This window comes from Gekko japonicus, unplaced genomic scaffold, assembly GCF_001447785.1.
Source record: "Gekko japonicus isolate JY-2015 unplaced genomic scaffold, Gekko_japonicus_V1.1 scaffold1611, whole genome shotgun sequence".
Taxonomy (NCBI): Eukaryota; Metazoa; Chordata; class Lepidosauria; order Squamata; family Gekkonidae; genus Gekko; species Gekko japonicus.
The window spans coordinates 194895-213151 of record NW_015175407.1 but is presented as its reverse complement, the minus strand read 5'-3'; the positions used below and the strand labels follow the sequence as shown (position 1 = coordinate 213151).

At 41.6% G+C, this 18257-nt stretch overlaps 1 protein-coding gene across 1 annotated transcript in view; it reads left to right on the top strand.

The window, feature by feature from the left end:
• The window catches only part of EXT2 (exostosin glycosyltransferase 2), a 125451-nt gene extending 117380 nt beyond the window's left edge, over positions 1-8071 (top strand). The window contains exon 14 of the mRNA XM_015425727.1: positions 5796-8071. Coding sequence (XP_015281213.1) covers positions 5796-5934 — 139 coding nt within the window. The 3' untranslated portion in view covers positions 5935-8071. The remainder of the gene's footprint in view (positions 1-5795) is intronic.
• The last annotated feature ends 10186 nt before the right edge of the window (positions 8072-18257 follow it).

Here is an 18257-nt window from a genome sequence, read left to right as displayed (position 1 = left end):
AAACACAAATATTGTTTCAAAAAGGATGACTTGCTGAAATGACAATTTACTAGGAATGAAATATTTATAAAAGGAAAATCATTTGACCGTCAGTAATTAGAACAGCAGCTTAAGGAATCAGCTGGTATTGTAGCTGATTCAGTATAGCCATAACCAAAATCTGGGGGAAATATTTGAGTGATAGTAAACATTTATGCAGTCAGGATTGTCAAGTGTCTAGAAGTTGTTTCTGAAACTTAGTAGATATGCTTTTCACTTTCCTTGTATTGCTTTCAGCTCCAAGAACATGATTTTTTCATTGCCCAGAGCTGCAGTCTTAAGCATACTCACTGGGAATTAAGTCCCACAGAACTGATACTTGCCTCTGAATAAGAATAGAAGATACAGGTTTTGTTTTTTGTTAATTTGAAAACACTGAGAGTGAAATATTACCAATAGCTATTCAAATATAATGCACTATTCTATATGGCCTTCTGGTATCTCCTGTACATGCTTCATGGATGAGTCCATTTGAATGTGAAGAGCAAATCATGCTTCCTTCCAAAATAGACTTTAAGGGTGCTTATGCTCTGCTATGTGGGTATTTCCATAGGCCTTTGCTATCAAGCCCATATATTCCCCAAGGGGGAAAAGTATGAGAAGTAATTTGAAATGAATGCTTTACATGTGAATGAGAGACAGGTGGGAAGGTCATGCCACAGAAGGCTTTTACTAGAGGTGGTAAAAACAAGTTGCATGTGATATGGTAATGTCATCATATTTCAGGGCTCTGCAGTTTGGGGGGGAAGGGCCATCAGGTCAAAAGGAAAAATATGATATGTCATTAAATGTCTGAAGTGCATCTGTCATAATACTAATGCATTGGCTATGTCACAACAGGAATTTTGCATTTATTTGTGCACTTCCCATTTCCAGCACTCTCTTTTCTGAGAGATCTCTGCTGAAACAGATAAAGACCCAGGTTTTAGGAAGGATTAATTTATGAGATGAGATTATGAAAAAAAATAGCCTGCATTTTTTAAAAATGCTAAATAGTTGTAAGGTTGCCTTGGTAGGTATGAATGTAAACACCAAGCATGGTGATAAATTACTTAGAACAGCACAAGAGAGCCTATTGTGAAGAAGGGGATTAAATTCTGTAAAAGCTATCAGGAAATATGCCTTAATCATGATATCTTATGCTATGGAATAGTTTCCAAAGGAAGGTGATAAATTACTCAGAAACTTTAAATGTGAAATGAACCCTATCATATTTCTATGGGGTTTCAAATACTGTTACTGTGTGCCTAAATCAAAGGAAGAACTGAGTGCTTTTCAAATGGAGTAACATCCTCTAAACCAGTGGTTCCCAAAGTGAGCGGTATCACCCCCCCCCCAGGGGGTGAGATTACCTGGGGGGTGCTAAGAGGCAAGGAGAGGGCACGCATGCACTGGAGGTGGGTCCGTTCGACTACATTGTTCACTTATTTATGATTGACCAGTCTAGAGCATAGATGCTGGCAAATGGCACTCCCAAGTTTCTGCCCCTGCATATTGCTGAAATCTGATGGAAACTGTGGGAATTTTTAGTAAATACATCACCAGAACTCTTGGCACGGCAGCATACTGTGTTTTGAGAAACTGTCATTACTGCGTGTGTTTTTGTCTCTTTATAATTTTTCAAGTTTTTGCCGTAAGTAATTAACATAATAATATTTAATGTGGTGTTTATTTTCTTTTGTTCTTAGTTACTGAACCTGTTGATTATGAAGTGCATTTTTAGCTATATGTTATTTTTGTCACCTCCTGCAATTTTCAGAAGCTGATAACACTGTCAAGCATGTTTTGCAATTGTTTCATGATAAAACACTGATGGTTTGCATGCATCATACAACATTTAATTGCCGATTGCTATGTCTGGAAAGCCGCATACAATTGGTAAATAACTCATCCTACCAGCAGTTAGTGAGGCTCTGAGTACTGTTTTGCATGAGTCAGCACACGATATAATTAAGACAGTTCCTCTCAGCAACAATTCAGTGCAAAGATGCATAGATGAAATGGCTGAAAATGTGAAAGATACATTGTACAGCATACTCAGGACTACAGAATTCGCATTACAGCTGAATAAGTGAACTTTGCCAACAAAAATGGATCTTTGTTTCTTGCTTATGTGCTCTTTATAAAAGATTAAAGTTTGGCTCAAGAATTATTATTTGCAAGGCAACTAAAAAGATACTAAAGGGGAGTCAATATTTTGTGTTGTTGAATAGTTCTTCAAAGAGAAGGAAATTCCGCATACTGACATTCTTGTGCAATTGATGGAGTACCATCAGTGACTGGTTGCTACTCTGGGTGTGTTGCTTACTTGAAAAAAAGCAGCGCCAGATGTCTTTACCATTTACTTTGTCATTCATCGCCATCATCTGGATGCAAAAAACCTCAGTGATCACCTGCACAAGTCAGTACATACTGTCATTACTGCAATGAATAAAATTAAAGCCCATGCTCTCAATGATCGACTATTCCGGAAGTTGTCTGTTGAGAGTGATGAAGATATTGAACATTTTTGCTTCATACTGAGATTCATTGGCTATTTGAGACACTTTTATGACCTTTTTGACACTGTTGTGGAGTTTTATGAAGACACAGATGCTTTGCTCAGTAATGAATTCAAAGGGATCCGGCATGATATTGCTTATTTATCAGATCTATTTGCAAAGTTCGATGAAATGAATTTGCAGTTGCAAGGAAATGAGGTCAATCTGATTAAGACCAAATCTATCATCTTTACATTTATTTCAAAGTTAACTCAATTCAAACACAATATAGGCTGTCATGAGCTATACCAATTTCCAAACCTGTCTGAGCTAGAAGAGAAATGTGGGATACAAGATGACAATCTGCAAGTTTTTTGTGACCATTCGAATATGCTTCATGAAGATCTGAGGATTTTCTTTTGATAGAGATCAAAGATTTGTAGTTCCGTTTTCAGATACTAAGGAAGCTGGGGTAATGGACAAAGAACTAATTGAGCTATAAAATGACTGCGCTGAAGCCAAATTTTAAGAAATTGTACCAAGGGTTTTGGTTACAAAGGAGATTTTTGATTGCTGTCCTGCACTATGGACAGTGGCTAAGAAGTTCCTTCTTGCATTTCCAACATCATATTTGGTGGAACGTGGTTTTAGTGTGGTCATCCAACTTCTCTTCAAACAAAGAAATTTACTCCAGATGACTAACCCAAAGTGATTTTAAACCCGACATTGGGAAACTGCTATCACTTCATCAAGCCCATCCAGCACATTAATAAATTTACTCAACAGTGAAGTAGTTACTAAATGTGGTATCTAGGATTCTTGCTAAATGACTATCAGACTTTGTCCATCAATTTTGATGAATGAATTAAACTAAAAAGTTTTAACTGGATTTTGAATAAATGTGCAATTAATTGTTACTGTTTTGAATTTTATTGTTATTATCTTCCATAGTGGATTGTGCAAACTGCTATTCTGAATAATACTCTTTATAGGGTAGTGAGCACTGGGGATGAGTTTGTGGAACCCAGCAAGTGGCCAAAAAGTTTGGGAGCCACTGACCTAATCTCGTAACTGTTTTTAATTTTGATAAGCAGGACAAGGCAAAAACAAATCTCCAGCTGTCAGAGTCAAATCCCTATTAATATAGGAAGTCTGAAAGATGAAGACTTTTTGCTATTTCATTTTCAGTTAGATGGTATTGAATCTGCTCAAAGGTATACATTGCATTCTGGTTGTTCCAGTACTCAGGTTTACAGATATTACTTGTCTGTATCGTTAATGTTCATGGAAATGCTGGCGTGTTCCTTGTCTACAGCGTACCTAAAGTAAATTTGTATAGAATAGTTATCCCATTCTGTCCAATTGATTAGTGATTTTACTGAAGTGGAAGAGCTTGTACACAATTTGTATCCTAAAATGTTTGAAAAACCAAATTTCTAGTCCTGATGCTCATTAGGAATTCTTGAAAACATTAGGCACATTACTGCTACCATAGAGGTGAGCAAGAAAAGGGTGGTTCCTGTAGTGCTGCTGAGCTGAGTAATGGAACTTCCTTCAGTGCAGCGAGCAGAATAAGTAAGATCAAACTTTGTAGCCTTGGAAAAGGGACAGTAGTGCCCTCCATAGCTCTAGATGAACTGCAGAAAGTATTGCTTGCCTTCCTCAACATATTATTCCATTAATTGCAGTCATCATGTCCTTCCTCTCCTTTTTTCTTTCATCATCCCATTAAGATATCTTCCATCACAAAACTGCCTCAACTATTTTGTACTAATAGTTCAGGTGGGGGGAGGGTGTTACCCCTTTCACTTACCTAGAGAGAGTCAGGACGGAGTGCATGGGGGGAGTGAGGTAAAAGATGCACACTTGAAATACTGTCTAGAGCATCAGTCCATCAGCTGAAGGTGCCAACTTGTTTGTAGGACAAATAGGTCCTGTTAATAGTGTGACCAGTCCAAAACAGGGAGAGAAAGAAGAATCATATTATGAATCCGGTTTAGGAACTCCAGCTGCCTCCATGGGCATTGAAACTATAGTACAGGGTTTCTGTACTACATCGAAATGATTCCATACTCTTTACTCATACGTTCACTCAAACTCTTTACCTCTCCTATCACACACACACACCCTCGCTCACTTGTTTTCACTCTCATAGATACTGGAGTTCTAACAGTTACATTCTTTAAAATTAAATCGTTCTGCTGCTTATTCCTGACAGCATTGTATGTTGAAGAGGATTTGTTTTACAAAAATATGGATACTTTAATTTCACTCAGCTTGGACAATGAAAATAAACCTGTCAATTTCAGGTTTTGGATTTTCAAAAATGTTGTATATTAAGCTTTCAAGTACAATCAGTACCACAGACACCATAAGTTGAATGCTTGTTTATTTTAAGGAGGAAAAAACGGTCTCCAATGTATTAAAAAATTAAATTGAGGAATATTTCTTTTTGCCTTCGATTTCATACATGCTTATTTTTGTAGGCCCTGTACTGAACACAATTTGACCTGACAGTAGCCCTTTAAGAGATATGTTGGCAGTTAATCCACCCTGGTTTGCAGCATGTCTACATTGCTTTAAGAATGCCTGGAATTCTGGAGGGAAAGAATAGAGAAGCTTTGACCTCCCTGTGCACATGTGCAGCTGACAGCATCCCTTTCGCCTTTGCTGTGATTAATGCTTCAGTCAAATAACTTCAAATCTTTTTCCAAGATCCATATAGCATGTGAGGCTCCTTTGCCTGCTTCCTACACCTGACAGACTGGCCTCTAACATGCACAGATTTCTGTCATAGTAAATTTGCTCATCTCTAAGATGCCACTGGACTCTTTGTTGTGCTTGCTACAATTTACTAACACTTATTGTTCTTGTGGCCCTTTTTACATGCCCAGGGAATACTGATTGCCACTTTGGGGTCAGGAAGCTATTTTTCTCCAGGCCAGTTTGCCTGGAGATCCTGGAGTATTTTTGTTATCTTCTGGGCATGAAACAGCAGTCACTGGGGGTGGTGGTGGGGAGATATTTGTGAATTTTCTGCATAGTGCAGGGGGCTGGACTAGATGACCCTGGAGATCTCTTCCAACTCTATGATTCTATAATTGCCTCTCTGATATTTGTCTCTTATTTTTTCCCCATTTTTTTGTGGATAAAAGATTTTCCAGAATGTGAGAAAAAGTCAAGTTATTGTAAGATGAATAGCAAGTAGTCCATAGGTAACCTGTGCATAAAACGGGACAGTTTCATTACTAAGCAATGCATTTGTTTCTTTTCTAGGTCTGAGTGCATTAACAAGTTTGCCTCTGTCTTTGGGACCATGCCTCTGAAAGTGGTGGAGCACCGAGCAGATCCAGTCTTGTACAAGGATGACTTCCCTGAAAAACTGAAAAGTTTCCCCAACATTGGAAGCTTGTAAAAATTTGCAGCAAGGCAAATTGGGTGCTGGAATCCAGTACAATGAAAAGTACAATGAAAAGTATATGGCCTTGAATAAACATCCCAGGAAGTAACATGGAAGGAGGATACAGAGATGAATGCCCCATTTAGGCTTCAACAGGGGACAACATTTTTTAAAAAAAGAACGACAAAGCAGCTGTTTCTGTACTACACCAAAATATATTCTTTCCTCTCCATGGGTCTACCAAAATGTGAGGGAAATATTTATTTATTCCAGAGAGATTACACTTGGATGAATACACAGAGAGAGAGAGAGAGAGAGAGAGAGTCTTCAGGCATACATAATAGAAAACATTTTGCTACTGAACACTTATTGCCGTGGAACTCATCGCTAACCTCTTAGGAAAGCAACCTTCTGTCTTTGTTGCATGGCCCAGCCTGCCCTTAATCTGTATGAGGTTATTTTAGCTGTAGCCCATGATATTTACCAGTAGTGTTGACTCCTCCACTGATACGCCAACCTTCTTGTCCATCAGAAAAGAAAACTGGCATGAGAATGAGTTAATGGTCTGTTTTACAATGGAAGTAGAAACAAATGGCAGGCAGTAACTTATTTCATTTGGGTATGTTTAGTGAGTGTACAAGTCTCATGTATTCCGTTTCCATTGTATTTATAAAGAGAAGACTGCACAGTTGATCAGCTACAGACAAGCACATATCAAAGTGTGTGCAATGCATATTTCCATTTTGGGTTGTTGTAGGTATGTTAGTGTCCTTTTCATATCAAGCTTCAAACAGTTTTCAGTTCAGTGTGAACTAGTTACCATCTCCAAAGCAAGTGACAGTATTGGTGGACTGGTTTTCTTGTCCCCTGGGTTCTTCCCAGGTCTTGGCTCAACTTCCCACTTCCTTTCAGATCTTCTCGGTATCATCTTCTCCTATCTGTTGTCTCCTCTTTTGCTATCTATTAAGTCTCCTGTCCAGGTGGTGAAGATTAATTTTCTGGCATGCTTTCCTAAAGTGATTGCGCAATTTAGTGCTAAGACAGTAGTATGAGATGCAGCGCCATAAAAAGGTTTTACTGGATTTTATTAAAAAGCCTTTCGTAGTCCATCATTATGCACTGCGCCATTTAAGGATACCTATTACTTCAGTCTGCCATTTAGCATAGCCATTATTTTTTTCCAAAATGGAATTTATTCCAGTACAGTATTGTGCTGGGGATAAGCAGCTGCTAGCTTCTGAATCTGAGGAAGAATTGCCAAATATGCAGCAATGGAAGGTTCACCTGCTTTGTTCTTGACCACTGGAGAGAGAATTGGAATTCTGACTGGCAAATAGAATCTGTTGCATTAGCACCCATGACACTTGTAGGTGCTTGTCTGTGATGTGTTGACTGTACGTCTGAACATGTCAGGTGTGAATACAGAAAGGAGTTGTGACTGGCTGCACTCTCTTATATAAACTCAGCAGCAAATACAAGTATGCCTCTGCATCATGTGAAAACAAGAGGGAGGGGTTACCATGTGACATCTAGAAGCATTTATTTTATGCAACAGAATTAAATATGATGTGTACATAAAAGTGTACACTGTGTGCCAAACAATGCCAGGAAAATTAATATTGATGTCTTCTAAGTAAAACATTAAAATTAGCTGGAACAGGAAGACAAAAATGTGAAACAGACTTATTTTCAATCAGCACAATGTTTAAAACTGAGAGGAATCCTAAACATTTCCAAACGTTCCTTACAAAGCTGCTGAAGTCCAACTATTTTTAAAAATTGATTTTTTTATATCAATAATAAAAATCTGGTAACAAACAAAATCAAATACCGGGCTGTCTTTACTCCATTAAAATTTAGAATATTCCAAGAGAACCACAGGAGTAAACAGAAGTGATATATGTTTTTATAAAACAAACAATAATATATGCATTTACTGTAAATTATATTAAACTAAAATAGGGGGGGGGGGAATGTCTACTTTAAATAAATCATCAAGTGATTATTCTCCTACTCTGATAAAATTGCCACTGTGTGACTTTTTGTAGCAAGAACCAAAATCTGTACACCTTATTTTTGATAGAAAGTAGCAGAGGTCATTTTGGGGGGGAACGCGGGGGGACACAGTTCCCCCGGGTGAGGTGCAGGGGGGTGGGCCACATGACAAAGCCCCACCAACTGCTTCCGGCCACCCCGCTTCCAGCCCTCATTCAGCCAGGAGGAGGCAGGAGAAGAGGGAGGGTAAGTTGCTTCCTCCCCGCCTCTCCCCACCCCTGCCTGCCTGGGGCCAGGGAGGGCCTTGGCGGGGCTTCCTCACACTCCCGCTGGCCTTGCAGGTCCACCGCCGGGCCCCTGATGTCAGGGGGTGTGGCATATGCTAATGAGTTATGCTAATGAGTTCCCCTAGCTCTTTTTCTACGAAATGACCCCTGGAAAGTAGGTTGAAACATAAGAGTCTCCAAAAGTAAAGCAAAGAAGAATCCAGGTATCTTCCTTGGGTCTTTGTTTAAAACCTCATTCAGTAGGCTTCTGCTTCTCATAAAAAGGTGGGCAAAATCTGGTTCTAGATCTGAGCATTTTTAGTGTTTTTGTAGGGACCTCCCTCTGTCTTTCTTTTAAAAATTCAGCATGAATATTAATGGAGTAAAACACTTCTAAACTCCAGATATGCAGGAACTGGAATCAAGTGTTAAGCAATTTGCTTAATTATTGACTTTTCATTAAAAAAAGTCCCTGAGGAAGTAAGTACAGATGCTTTTAGCCTCTCAAGAGTTTCGGAAGATTAATTTCAACTGAAAGGGAAGCAGAGTTTTCCTTCTGTCTTTAGAGCTGAAAGCCAAGTGTTGAAATATTTTCAGTTCCTATATAGGAAGTTTCTTGGTTTTTGCATGCCTGGATTGGGCCCTCCTTTCCTTCCCCAGTGGGCAATGTTTCCTCTAAGCTGTGGAGTCTTGTGAGCAAAAATTCTACTTTGTGAGCTACTGGCATTAAAGTTGTGAGTGAGTGATTTGGCTCCTGCATAAATTAGTTTGCTCTAGAGCCATCCTTCCTGACCTAAGACAAAAATATGTGAGCTGGGGGCTAAAAAGCTGAGCTAGCTCACACTAAATCAGCTTGGAGGGAACACTGCCAGTGGGCACATTTTCTTTTTACCTTTGTAGATCAATCTGTCTCTGTGCTGATACTGCTTTTTTTGCTGTGTCCTGCTGTTTTGTTGCTTTGGCCTTACTTACCTCTGACCCCCCCGGGTCCTTCTTGACTTGGTGCTGGCCTTTTCTGTCCCCTGCCAGACGGTTTACTAGCTTCAGTGTTTTTTGCCATGGTACCCTGAGACTCAGACTTGGGGGGACATCCTCTTCAGGGTTTGGGAGGGGTTGACTGTCCCATCTCGTCCCTTTTCTTTTCCATCTTTTGATGAGTATTCTCTGCCCCAGCTGCTGCTGTGGTTCTTCCCCCCCCCCTCGCTCTGTGCTAACATTCCCTTGTGTTGCTTGATCAGAATTAATTTCCTTGTTCTTAACAGGTTCTATTTTTGCAGGAGTTCCAGAAATAATTCTGACTGGATTCTCATCATTTTCACTTATGCCAGTTTCTGATATGTCTGAGCTCTGTTCTCTCTTTTTTGTGCGTGTGTGGGTTATGTGTGTGTTTGTGCTTGCATGCCTGGACATCATGGCAACTTCTGGCAACCTCCTACTGGGGTACATGGACATTTTTCGGAGAGGTGGCTTGATAGCCTGCCTCTGTGTTCCTGAGCCCTGGTATTCCTTGTAGGTCTCCCTTCTAATTACTTACCAGGGTCAGCCCTGCTTAGCTTCTGAGATCTGATGAGATAAGACTTGCCTGAGCTATCCAGGTCAGGGCTGAGCTCTCTTCTTTTGACCTGTCTCCTGCAGGAGAGGTCAGCTCTGAGTTTACACTGTTCTTGCTTCAAGTTTCTGATCCTGTACTTCTAATATATGGTGGTCTTCTAGTTGCAGAAAGAGGTTTATTTCCTGCACCTAACACGCTGGTTGGTTTGACTTTCCTGTTAGCTTTCAGCTATGAAATGGAGCCTTCCCTGAGGCCACAGAGTGCCTCAGGAATCAAAACATAATTGTCCTAAAGCATTTCAGTTGTTTTTATACCACACTTGTTTCATTTTTTACTCTTTCAGTGGTCTGTAATGTAGACATTGTCCAGAGACCACATATCCCAATGAGTGTGTACATGCCTAGAGCTGGATCCTACCAGATTTTTCACTCAACCTCACCCAACTCCCCTCATCTCTGTGAAGCCCCTGTCCTACATGGCGTTTGTCCATGCATAGCCCGTGATCTGCAGTCCAGGCTTTTTGGAGGTCAAAAGGCACACCTCCTCCATCTTTCACCAGATGAAAAGCTGGTAGGATCCAACCCAGTTGCTTTTCTAAAAATGTAAAAATAAAAACGTTTATAAAAATGCAGTGTGGTTGAGTCAATATACTTTTGTAATTGCTACCTTCTCACTCTATATAACTTATAAAAGATTAATGGAAAATTATTTTTAAAGGGGAAAAGGTGGTAAAATGAGGCTGTTCTATTTCCATCACCGATGTGTGATGTCCCTGGGCACCATGGTGCGCACTGATGGGTTTCCTGGTGCCCGTTTGCTGCTTTTCCAAATAGTCTCCTCCTCCAAAGCCAAGAAATAATTCTGGCTTTTCTCCAGCTTATTGGAGGAGGTCGTGCTTCATAACTCAAGAGGCATCAACGTTTTGTCTGTGGGGACTATCCATTCGAAAACAACTGTCTGCATTGTAAGAGGATACTTGGCTTGGAACCCTGTAGTGTTTTGTGACGGGTCTCATCCCCCATGGCAACCATTTTGTAGTGATACCTACTACTTCTTCAAATTTCAGAAGTGCCCAACAGGCTCAGTAAAGCTAGGGATCCCTGGTCTAGAAGATCCATTTTGTGCTCTTTAAACACACACACAAACAGCCTTTATTGAATATTCTCACAAATAAGCCCACCACTTCTGTGGTGCCCATAATTTTGTTGCTTTTTCAGGGGATTTTGATTTTGTTGTATGTGGATAATGCCTCTATTTCTTTTCTGTGAGTTGTATGTTTCCATTCTGTGAGAGAATATCTCCATGGCTCAATGACAGTTTGCTTCTATGTAAGCCCCTGGGATGCAATGGAGAAATGTCTGGGGCCAGGGGATGCCAATTATTAATGACTCTCCCCTGAACTTTCAGTGGGGTCAGAACACTGCCATGCTAGCACCTCAGTGCCCTAGCTTTATTTGAGGAGCTGCACACATATTATAATGTTGTGCATACATGTTTTATCATGTTGTTCTAGGCTGGAAGTACATCCTGAAGGCAACAAAACCTACTTTACTAGCAGCTAAGGTTTGGTATCTCAGTCACTTTTGTGCTGCTTCATGCACCAGTGGCAATACATAAAGTTACAGCTTTTCTTATAAAGAACTGCTGCATTGTTGTGGGGATGTCATTTAGAAGAAAATGTAAGGTATCATGTGCTATTTGTTTTCCTGTGCCATTTTTAGATTTATATCCTACTAGGAGTAAGGTCCATTGTGGGAAGAAATACAACGAGCTCTAGAAGGAAGCTCCAGGTGAGTGTCCCGGCTGTGGCTGGTGGGGCGGCAGAGAGAAGGGGGAAATAGATGGAGGCAAGCCATGTTTATTTCCTGCTTAGCTATAAGGCAGAGCTGTCTCAAGTCATTTTGCCGCCCCAAGTGGGTAGTATGGGAGGACAGCCTCGTGGTAACAGGTATGGTTCCCTCCACCTCTAACTTACGTTGATTTGGGGCTATGCAGTGGCAGCTAAGGTAGAAAGGCATCTCCTCCTATGCCATGTCTTCTGGGTTCCAAGGATCTGGGAAGCGGTTCCATAGCCAGTTACAGGGTTGCCACCTCTGGGTTGGGAAATACCTGTAGATTTGAGGGGTAGAGCCTGGGAATTACATTTGAGGGGTAGAGCCTAGGCATTACAATACCAATAGCCCATGGTAGGCTCCATTAGATATTACAGCTATTATGAACATTGAAAATCATCATTGATATCTTTGAAACATCACCAGAGGAAATGAATTACTGAGAGACAGTATTTGTCTCACATCTTTGTTCGGAAGAAGATCTATCTTCGAAACGGCAAGACATTCTGGTCATTTTTCTATTATTATGCATATTATTGTTCACTTTTTGTATAATTGATTCTTTAAAGAAATTTATTAAGCATCACTTTTTCACAGTTCTTTTTGGTTTTTGTATTGTCTTATGACTGTGCCAATCAATTTGACATCATAATCAGCTTTTAGGGATATGCCTCCTGCAAGTCATTTCGGGTTTCAGCTTGTATATTCTAAAAGCAAAGTTCCCAGATCTTAGAATACTTAAATCCAGTGATAGGAGTTGAGAAAGGACAACACAGTTCTTTCTGCAAACCTGAAACATGTCCCAGGTTTGCAGAAAAATCTGAAAAAAAATAATGGAGGGTTAAAAAAACACAAAATGGTAAAAGGAGTGCCTGTAACTTTAGGAAATGGATGCCTTCAGTGGCTGTTGCCAGGCAACCACAATATTCCAGGCTTGGTCTCTGTAAGTCAAAGGCTGGGAGAGTGGGCTTTTTTCCAAGGTTCTTCTGGCCTTTGAGGAAGAACTCCCTCTGGGGGGGGAGTATAAATCTAATAAATAACTCATTGGACCAAGCCTGACAGCAACCAGTGGGTGACTTGATACAACCCAACTTGCAGGATTCACCTAGGCCTAGTTGCTTGCTACTCTCCAACAGCAGCCAGGCTATGAAAGCTGGTATGGTGCAGCTCACTGGGTGATTTTGGGGCAGTAACATATTTTCAACCAACCTACCTCACAAAGTTGTTGTGATGATAAAAAGGAGGCAAGGACAATAATTTTAAGATGCTTTGGTCACCCTGTGGAAAAAGTTGGGGTATAAATGAAGTGATTAAAAATATAACTGATGATGGTGTTACTGCTAATGGCCTGCCTTGTTGTTTGGGGAAGTTAGCTATGCAGCAGGATAGGCAAGAGGGGTAAAAGAACCTTGATCACACTCAGAATTTCTGTTTTTTGGATGGGAGGGGTACCTACTCCTCAGACCAAGGATAAACTAATAAACCCTAGGGAGCCTCTCACTCCAATAAATTTCCTTCCACCAGCAGGAGCAACCCGTGGGGACTCTAAATAGGAGACTTCTCTGTCTCAAAGAAAAGGCACAGTGGCCTGCCATCCATCGATAGCTGCACAGGGATTCCTACAGGTAGAGTTTTATCCTGATCGCTGGGGTGCTGGGCTTCATTTACAGGACTTTCCCATCCCACCCTGGATGGGGGGGAAGGTTATTGACTATAAGTGGTTTGAAGGCCTGCATTTCGTATTTCTAAAACCAAGGGTAAAAAGCCTGCACAAGGATTCTAAGACTTGAGAAGACCCAGTCATGGGGAATTCTACAGTTCGTGGGGTATTGGGGAGGTTCAAGTTTCCTAAGACTTGAGCAGGGACCCTGTGAGAACTCTACAGCTCACTGGGGGGAGGAAAAAAGGAACTTAAATATGGCCAGTCACAGAGGATCTTTCCTGTGCTGCCTTAATTGAAAGTTAGCTAAATAAAATTTATTTTACCAGAATCTGCTCAGAATTTAAAGGGGCAGTGTCCAGCCTAAAGGGAACAAATTGCAGATTTGGGGAAAATGAGGAGACTTCTTCCTATCCAACCCAACCAGATATTTTACCAAAAATAACAGCAAGGAAATCTAATGAGATATGGTTCCCAGGGCTTCACAGTATCGACCACTGGAGATCAGACTATACTTCAGGATCTTGACAAACCACAATCTGATGGAATAGCTGGGATGTCTAGCCAATACTAGCTGAAGGAGGTGAATGGGGAGCAGACCACCCACAAAAGATTTCTGCTCTTTAAAGCCAAACACACAAGAACTTCACTCACACTTTTAAATTGGAGTTTAGGACTGAAACCATCTGCGTCTGCATTACTGAACTCACACGCTTCAGACATACAGCGTGTGCCTGCATTCTCCACCATTAAACTGCCTTGTTGTTTGGGGAAATTAGCTATGTGGCAGGATAGGCCAGAGGAGTACAGGAATCGCACACCACTTGTATACCAAGGTCCAGCACAGTAGGAAAACTCCAGAATTGAAGAGTAAATTAAATAGGTTTTTATTGAAGAATTTCCCTAATTACGAGCACACTAAACATTCAAAAAGAGCAAGCAATATAGAACTAAGAAAGCAGAGGTGATTGATAACGAATAGAGGGGCCAGTTATGGGGTGATACAACCTGTCCAGACGTTTAGGGATCCATGGAGATGGGATTATGGCTCAAACCAAAGATTTAGGGGTGAACTGCCAGTTGGTATCAGGGGCAGACACACAAAGTCTGAGGCCATGTGCTCTGATGGATATAGACATTGGAAAACAATGCAGACCAATGGAACGCCTTGGGGGCTGTTCTCAGGTGAGAACAAGAGACTTTCTAAACCCATAAGGAGTCCATGGAGGTGTGGTACCAGACTGAGCATAATTCAGGTGTAACCAATGAGCTTTCAGAGTGGCAGAATCTGCTTTAACAATAGCTATGATGGGATTAAGCCAGGGGCTGGATGGTTGGCTGGGAGTCTCTATTGTGGAACAATAGAGTGGCCTGGCATTTCCCTGGTGCCAGACAAAAGAGGTGATGTTTCTTATTGTGCGGCAGGATGAACCTTGATAGGTCTGGCATAGGTGTAAGAATGCAGATATCTTAGACAGATATATGGATATATGGAGACAGGAATGAGGATTATTCCAAAGGTTTTTCCTGACATATAGGTGAAACAGGAGATAGGGGATGGAAACATGCGATATACTTCATTCATGACGATAGCACAGACCAGAGCCTCTCTGTCCCTGCCTGCCTGTACATTTGACAGACAAAATACTAGCCATTTGGTCAGTAGAAGATGCCTGAGGCAAGGGCAGAGACTTGCCCATTCTTAGTCCTTTTGGACTGAGCTGACAGGAGAGACATTGGGAGGGGGGGAGGTTTGCTTGCACGGAGGCTGTTTGGCAGGGCATCCAGCCTGGAGAGTCTTTACTTGGCCTGAGTTTTCCCAGCCAAGATGTGTTTCTCCTAGCCTCCCAGAAAAGCCACTGTTTAAGCCAAGCCGGGCTTTATGAGGGCACTGCTTGTGGAGGTTCAGAGGTCGTTTTGGAGTGTCTCTGAGGAAAGACCCCCGGTTTAGGGCTGAGGAGGCTGGCTACAATGGGAAGCAGATAAAGGGTATATTGTTGAATGGCTGAGAAGGCAAGAATATGGCAGAGAAGGGGGAGGATATGGGGGTTGCCAGGAGGAAGACACAGGAAAGTGAAGTGCCCTACGATGGAAGTGAGCCTTTGGTGATGGCAAATTCATGGAAGCCACAAGTTTTCCATCACATTTACTTTGGCTCTCAGGGGACTCAAGTACCAAGCCTGGTTGGTTGTGGGAATAGGGAAAGGGGAAATATATACATGACCCAATTATCTTGATTTTAAAGCATATTCTCAGCCACAAAGGTCACCCTTTTCCAGATAGTAATTCCTGTTCTTAGCTCTTTTCAATAAAGGAGGATATGTGAGAGTAGGCTACCCTAAAGTGCAGCTAGTCTCAGTTGTTTTCTGAAGAGCAGGGAAGAAAAAAGCATTTCAGTAACAGCCAGAATTCAAACAAAAGGGATAGAGAGATTGGAAACCCAAGAAAAATGTTGAGAAGAGGAAGAAAAACAAACTACAACAGTGATACTTGCTCATCACAGCTCTGTGAATCTCACCACCTCAGCATGTTGATCTGAGGAACTATTCATTGGGCAGGGATTTAATTTCTCCACAAGCTGTACTTTGTGCACATATTTGGAGTATCCACTGCAACTTCAGAGCTCTTTTCAGATCAGTGCTATTCACTTTGTGGGTGGAATCCAAGCCATGAGAGACTGAGTCCTATTATGTGCCACGCAGCAAATATTGATGGCTGCCTTTATGGCAAGTAACTTTGCCTGGAGCACTAGGTAACAGTGCCAAGCTGTCAGACCTTCTTATTGGCGTGATGGTTGCTCAGCCTACCTCAAGTCTGAAGCTGTTTGGAATCACTTGCCCTTTCTGTGTAATTTCAGTTAAGAACAAACCACTGTTTTACAGTCCTGCATCTGCTGATCTTCAGGATTCTAGTGCCTGCCAGGTTCTTGCAGCGGTGGCTGTGAAGGAAAGTTGTTTCTCATTAAGGGGATAACGAATGGCAACATCTGAGACAATTAGTTGAAATGGAGCAGCAGCGGTGGTGGCTGAGACGTAATCCACTGGAGGAAACACAGCACAGCTGTGATAGGTATTCCCAACAGAAATTCCAGCAGGATTTCTGAGAAGGGATACTTAAGGGGGAAAGGCCCCATTTGCCAGATTCATTTTCCGGACTTGGTTACTATAATTCCTCTCCAAATGTCCTTGACTTTATCCTCATTTGCCTTGATTGTCTGTTTACTTGGAGAAACAAGGAAATGCTTAACTCTTTCATAACCATACTTCTCTGAGAAGCTTCTTTGTTGGTGTGGTTTTTAATAGGCAGACATGTACTGGATACATGAGTGCTATCTCTGGGCAGTTGCTACTACTGGACTTTGAATGGAGTTAATCTTAACATCAATTGTTCAAAAACGTTAAGAATGTAGAATGCATACGCTCACTCCTCAGAAAGTCTGTTCTGTCCTAGCATTATTGCCCTTCAGGTATTGGGTGAAGATGGTTTTGTTTTGGAAGGCATCTGCCTTATATATAAAAGCCGAATGGTGGTGGCACTTCTCTAGAACATTCCACATGCTCTGGAATTGGTTGGCACCCTGGTGTGTCACTCAGAATCTGTCCCTATCTACTGGCTGCATTGCTTGAGTCTTGCCTCCAACATTCTAAACATTTGCTGTTCCTCCCGCCTCCCATAGCCGGTCAGAACACAGAGGTTATTTGCATATGCAGCCTCATTGGCCTTTGCCTCGGAACACAGAGGTCATTTGCATATGTGACTTGATTGGCTTTTGCCTCTAACATTCTAAACAGTTTGCTGTTCTGAGGTAAAATGTGTCCAATCTCCAGGTGAGGGCTGGAGATCACTCAGAACTACAACTGCTTTCCAGATGGCAGAGATCAGTTCCCCTGGAGAAAATGGTGGGCTCTGTATCCTTCTGTGCTGCTGAGGTGGCCCCCCTATGACAGCCAATGTGACGTAGCAGTCAGGGCTTCAGAGCATGGGAGAGGCTGCAGGTGTGTGGGGGGTGGAAAGCTGAAGAGTGAGGGGAAAATAAAGGTAGGTTGATGATTGGCTGGGCAGGAGAGAGGGTTGCCAACTCCAGGTGGGAAATTCCTGGAGATATGAGGGATGGAGCCTGGAGAGGGAGAGGTTTCAGGAGGTGTGGGACCTCGGACAGGTACAAAGCCATAGACTCCACCCTCCAAACCAACCATTCTCTTCTGGGAATCATTGCCAATCTCCAGGTGAGGGCTGGAGATCACTCAAAAATACAACTGTTCTTTAGGTAGCAGAGATCAGTTCCTCTGGAGAAAATTGTGGACTCAGTGTCATTATACCCTGCTGAGGTCACCACAGCAAATTGACACTGAGTGTCCAAGGCCGGGGCACCCACCCAGAGCCTCTTTCTAGAGACCGTTGTATTTATTTCCACAATGAGCCTTTTTCTTAGTTTGTCATATTGGATGTCTGACTATGTTTTGTTAGACCAGTTGCTAATTCTATTTATGATAGTGTTTCATCTTCGCTTATATATGTTCTTGTTTTATTATTTGTTCTTTTATTATTATTCTGAATCCTTGAAGGTAGCTTTTGTTTCAGGAATACAAATATTTTTCATAATTATGGCACAATGCAGCATATAATGTAGGAAAGTCACTTTCAGCTTGAGTAATAAACCAGAGATGGACTTATTTTACACAAGGATTTTTCACCACATGGAATTCAGGAAGCTCCCAAATTAAATGGGAGTATCCACTCAATTACAGACTCATTCAGAAGCCTCCTGAGGATTTCCCTTTATAAGTTTGATAAAGCTCCTTTGATCTTGCTCAAAGGGGGAACTGCAGTATGGCTGCTGGCAAAGCATTCATGAGGACTACAAGGATTTTGGCCTTTTTAAAAGACATTTTTCTATTCCCACCTGAGCCGTTCTATAGCTTTACAGCTGGAAAAGGGAAAGGGGCTACTGGACCAGGGGGGGCCTGTTGCAATCACTGTCACATTTGGGCTTTTGAGCCAGCAACACAGGAAAGGGGAAGGGGTTGGGCCAG